Raw genomic sequence first — 4270 nt, forward strand, 5'->3', positions numbered from 1 at the left:
CCACCCCCCAGCCGCACCAAGGCCCCAGGCTGTGCCCGTCTCAGGGCCAGGAGCTGGCTGGCTGCCCAGGTGAGCGGCCGGGCGGCCAACTGGTTCCCCCTCCCCTTCCCCCCTCAGTGATGTCAGGCCAAGGGCGGGGGCAAGAGGGGGACAGGTAGTTAAGGGCCTGGCGTCTCCCTCCGTAAACCGGAGGCCCCAGCCAGGTGTTAGCAACTCCCCGGGTCCAGGTAAGGACCAAAGCGGGCATTTCATCTTGGGGGTGGGGAGTACCGTCAGGTCCGGGGTCAATATGGAAAGATTCGGCCTCCTGCTGTGTTCCTCCTGCGGCCTCACTTTCTCTTCTCCCCTAGCCTCCCATCCCTCCCCTTCCTCACCATCTGCCCACGGTCTTTCCCTATTCTCATTTCCTGTCCTCTCTAATCCTTCCTTCCCTCTCTGTACCACCCCACCCCCCCCGCCCCCCGGACAAACTATAATAGCACATGGGGACCGGGAAGTTAGATCTCAGATTTTCTACTCCCGGAGACGCAGCTTTCCCGCTGAAACTAGCCCCTCCCCATTCTCAGAAGGCGAGCTGGGAGTGGGGGTCCGAATACCGAGGAAGCTGCCCCCGAGTCATTCCCTTGCTCAACCTGATTTTACCCCGGTTTGAGTTTCCTCCAGTCTTTACTAAAGACGGACATCTCCGCGGCGGGAGGGAGGGGCTTCAGACTGGAGCGCAGTTCAAGAGGGATTCTGTAAATTGCTCGAGCTCCGTCTCTCCGGATGGTATCTGTGTTCAGGAACACAGGGTCCTGCCCTCGAATGGGAGAATGGGGACGGGGAAGGCTCGGGATCCCTCCTGGCTTCAGAACTAAGTGGGCTGGAAAGGCTGGAGACCTGGATGTTGGGGTGGTCAGCAGCACAGCGCGGCCTGGCGCAGTGTGTGTGCGTGTTGGCGAGGGGGTGGGGGGGCAGATGGTCTTGCCTGTTTGAATAGGCTGGAGAAAGACCCGGGTCCCAGCCTGGGTCCCCCTGGCACGTTGAGGATGGAGAATGCACCTGTCCGTCGTTGGAAGGCATCCTAACCCCACAGCCATTCCAGAATGCCCCCTCTTGGTCTGCCTGTTGTGGACTCTGCTCTCCCCTCTTCCCCTGATAACCCTGCTGGGGGGCCCTCCACGAAGGCAAGCAGCCTGTAATGATTAACTCCACAGACACTCTAGCATTCTTACCAAATTAAACTTTAAAAGAGCTGCCCCCCCTTCTCCCATTGGGCGTTTTTTCCTGAGCGAGGGAGTAGGCGGGGCCTCAAGGTCTTGGGCCCTCCCCCCAACTCCAAGTCACATAGGGGTTCCCCGCCTCCTCACCTGGGCCCTGCACCCTAAGAGCTCCCCCAAAAGTTGAGCCTTCCCCCCTACAATCAATCCCGATGGGGGCGGGACATGGAGTTCTGGGTTAGACCTGGTCTTCCCACCACATCCGGGCCCCCAGCCCAGGCCTCTGTCCTGCCAGCCCCTCCCCCCACCCAGGGAAGCACCGAAGGTGGCCTTGTTTTCTTTCGGCCCTAAACTCTGGGCCCTGCCACCCGCCCTTGGGGCCAGCCAGGTGGGGCAAGACTCAGGAAGTAAACAAGGAGGCAGGAGACAGTGAGGGAGGGAAGGAGGGTGGGGCCGGAGCCGCGGGGGCAGGAGAGGCGTTGGGGAAAGCCGCTGCTTGGACTTGCAGTGTTGAGGGGACAGGTTGGTTTTGGGGTTTGGCTTCTTCAACAGAAGCAAATTTCTTAAGGCCCCAGTTTGAAAGCTTCAGATCTGTTGGGAAGGAGGCTGTCCAGGCCCCACAGCTGGGACCCCAGTTCTCCCCTTTCATCTCTCTGGTCCTTCCTGACTATGCCTCCCTACTCTTTGCCTTAGTAGGGTCTGGAGGGCAGGGTGGAGGGATCTGAAGACCAAACCCAGGTCTGAGGCCATACTACTCTGATTTAAACCTCCCCTCTCCCGTTCCAAACACTACCCTGATTCCTCGTCCATCTGGGATGGGGGAGGACCCAGACCACCCCAGTGCCGGTCTCGGGCTTCCTAGAGGGGTAGCCTCTGCAAACTCCCTCCCTAGTCCTCCCTTGAATGAAGTCGCCAGGGCTGTTTGACAGGTGAGCGTGGGAGCATTGTTTTGGTGTTGATGTTCTGGTGTCTGTTATGATCAATGGTGAGTGTATCTTTCCCTTCCCAGCAGGATCCTGAGTCTCCTTTGCTCTCCCTTCTGGACCTTTCCTTGTCAGCCTATCTGTCCTCCTGGGTGTCTTGACTTTCTGCGCCTGCTCCTGGGGTATGCTATGCCTCTTGCCAGGACGCTGGGAGAATGTGTTAGGAGGGTCTTCCTCCCCCAGGAGGGATGTGGATGAGTCCCGTGGGCTGGCTGAGTCCTGGGTGCTAGGGGTGGGCAGCAGCAGCAGAATGAAAGCCTGGGTGTCCCCAGACAGGAGAGGGAGCAATGCAAGCTTTCTTTGGGTGAGTGAGGGGTACCCCTGGGAGGATGGCTCCACTACCAATGGGCCTCTAAATCCAGGCCTGGCCTTTCTTCTCTCTTTCTGGGTGAGGGGGCTCCTGGGCTGGGTGGTGGCTAATGGACAGATTGCAGGTCCCACCTGGACTGGAGAAGTGGAGGTAGGCCAAGGGAGAGGAGGAAGGGATGATGTCAAAAGGAGCCTCAGGCCCTGTATCCTCCTCCTCCTCCTCCTCCTCCACCACCGCCTTGTCATCCCCTGTTGCTTTCCTTGTCCTGTGCCTTCCCTAGTCCTTCCAGGCTGGTAGGTTGGGGGCGGGAGTGGAGGGGGGTGGGTAGAGGCAGGGTTGTTTGTGTTTCTCTTAAGCCAGGAAGTTGTGCATATGAGTCAAGGTTGAATGGAGAGCCCCAGGCAGTACTATCCCGCCCCACCCTGACTCAGCTGTCCCCCAAGTCCCCTCATGCCCACACTTAAGGGTTAGGGGCCTACCCCATTCTGGGGGGTCAGTCCCAAGTGTCCCAGGCAGCCTAACAACACTGGCCCAGGGTCTGGAGAGCAGGCAGGGGGCTGGAACTGGTGAGGTCTCCCAGGTCCTCCCAGGCCTCGGCCCAGCCAAAGGGATCTTGGTTCCTGTGGGGGAGGGGCCTGCACTACCTCTACCCACAGTGGGCATCTTTGCCCCATTTCTCCTATCCTTACTCATCCTGGGTGCCTATGCAGTACCTGTGGTGCTTAGACTTGGGGAAGACCCTAGCCCTACCTAGGAGAACAGTCTAGGAGACCAGTGGGTTGATAAGACAGGTGCACAGTACATAATTGGCGAGGAGGCCCCAGTGCAGTGCTCTGGGAGCTCTTCCAACTGAATGTAGAAAATACAGGAAGGCTTCCCAGAGGTGTTAGCTCTGGCGTTGGGGCTTTAAGTTGGGCAGGAGAAAGGGCCTGGGGAAGGCACACAGGTTTGTGCGGCCAGGCTAGCCCTCTCCACCCCACTGCAGCTGAACCTGCCCCCCTGGTACCTGTCCTTCCCCACTCCCTCCTCCCCTCAGCATCACTCAGCACTTGGGCAGGCGTTGTCACAACAGGCTCTGGCAACCAGGTCTGGCAACAAAGCACTGGAACAACCTGGGGCAGAGCCCAGAGGAGTGAGTGCCCCACGCTCGGAGACAGAGGGTGGCCCTTTGCCCTGACATTGAGAGCTTGAGCCCCAGACAAGTCTGTGGGTCATGGAGTCTGTTGCTGTTGCCCGGCTTGTGGTGGGGGGACCCTCTTAGCTCTCGCCCTGGGCAACTTGGGGCTAAAGGAAAAGAAGAGCACTGGACTAGGAGTCCCAACACTGGGTTCCACTCCTGGCTCACCTGTGAAGGGAGCAAGAATGCTTCCTTCTCAGGGACTCGATGCCCCCTTTTGTAAAATTTTCCCAAAGTTTCCAGGGGAACCCTAGTTAGAGGGGAAACAATGAGGTACTGGGTAAACGCTGAGGGGCACCTGACATCTATGTGAAGTCAGGTCTGGGTCCTCTTGGCTCCTCTCCTCAAGACAAAGGCACAAGAGCAGCGCATTCAGCCCCCTCTTCTCCTTCAGATGTCATGGAGTTGGGTCTGTCTCCACCTCATCGCAGCAGCTCCCCAGAAGACCTGTACCCAGCCCCTGGAACCCCTCCTGGGACTCCCCCGCCCCCTGATGCCCCTCTGCCTGGGGAGGTGAAGAGGTCCCAGCCTCTGCCCATTCCCACCAGCAGGTACTATGGGGTGCTGGGGCTGAGGAGGGCTGGTGGGGTAGGGGGGGCGG

The 4270-nt window shown here is 59.2% G+C and overlaps 1 protein-coding gene across 7 annotated transcripts in view; it reads left to right on the forward strand.

Annotated features, from left to right (window-relative positions):
* GRB7 (growth factor receptor bound protein 7) overlaps window positions 1–4270 on the forward strand; it is an 8793-nt gene that overhangs the window by 280 nt on the left and 4243 nt on the right. For 2 of the 7 annotated variants that reach the window (XM_019638764.1, XM_019638758.1), the window contains exon 2: window positions 4064–4220. In XM_019638764.1, coding sequence (XP_019494309.1) covers window positions 4069–4220 — 152 coding nt within the window. In that variant the 5' untranslated portion in view covers window positions 4064–4068. Of the gene's footprint in view, window positions 1–115; window positions 228–2030; window positions 2129–2208; window positions 2305–4063; window positions 4221–4270 lie in introns of those variants that run through there. The other 5 variants (XM_019638761.1, XM_019638763.1, XM_019638760.1 and 2 more) reach the window with 5 other exon arrangements.

Source organism: Hipposideros armiger, unplaced genomic scaffold, assembly GCF_001890085.2.
Source record: "Hipposideros armiger isolate ML-2016 unplaced genomic scaffold, ASM189008v1 scaffold_40, whole genome shotgun sequence".
In the NCBI taxonomy this organism is placed as follows: Eukaryota; Metazoa; Chordata; class Mammalia; order Chiroptera; family Hipposideridae; genus Hipposideros; species Hipposideros armiger.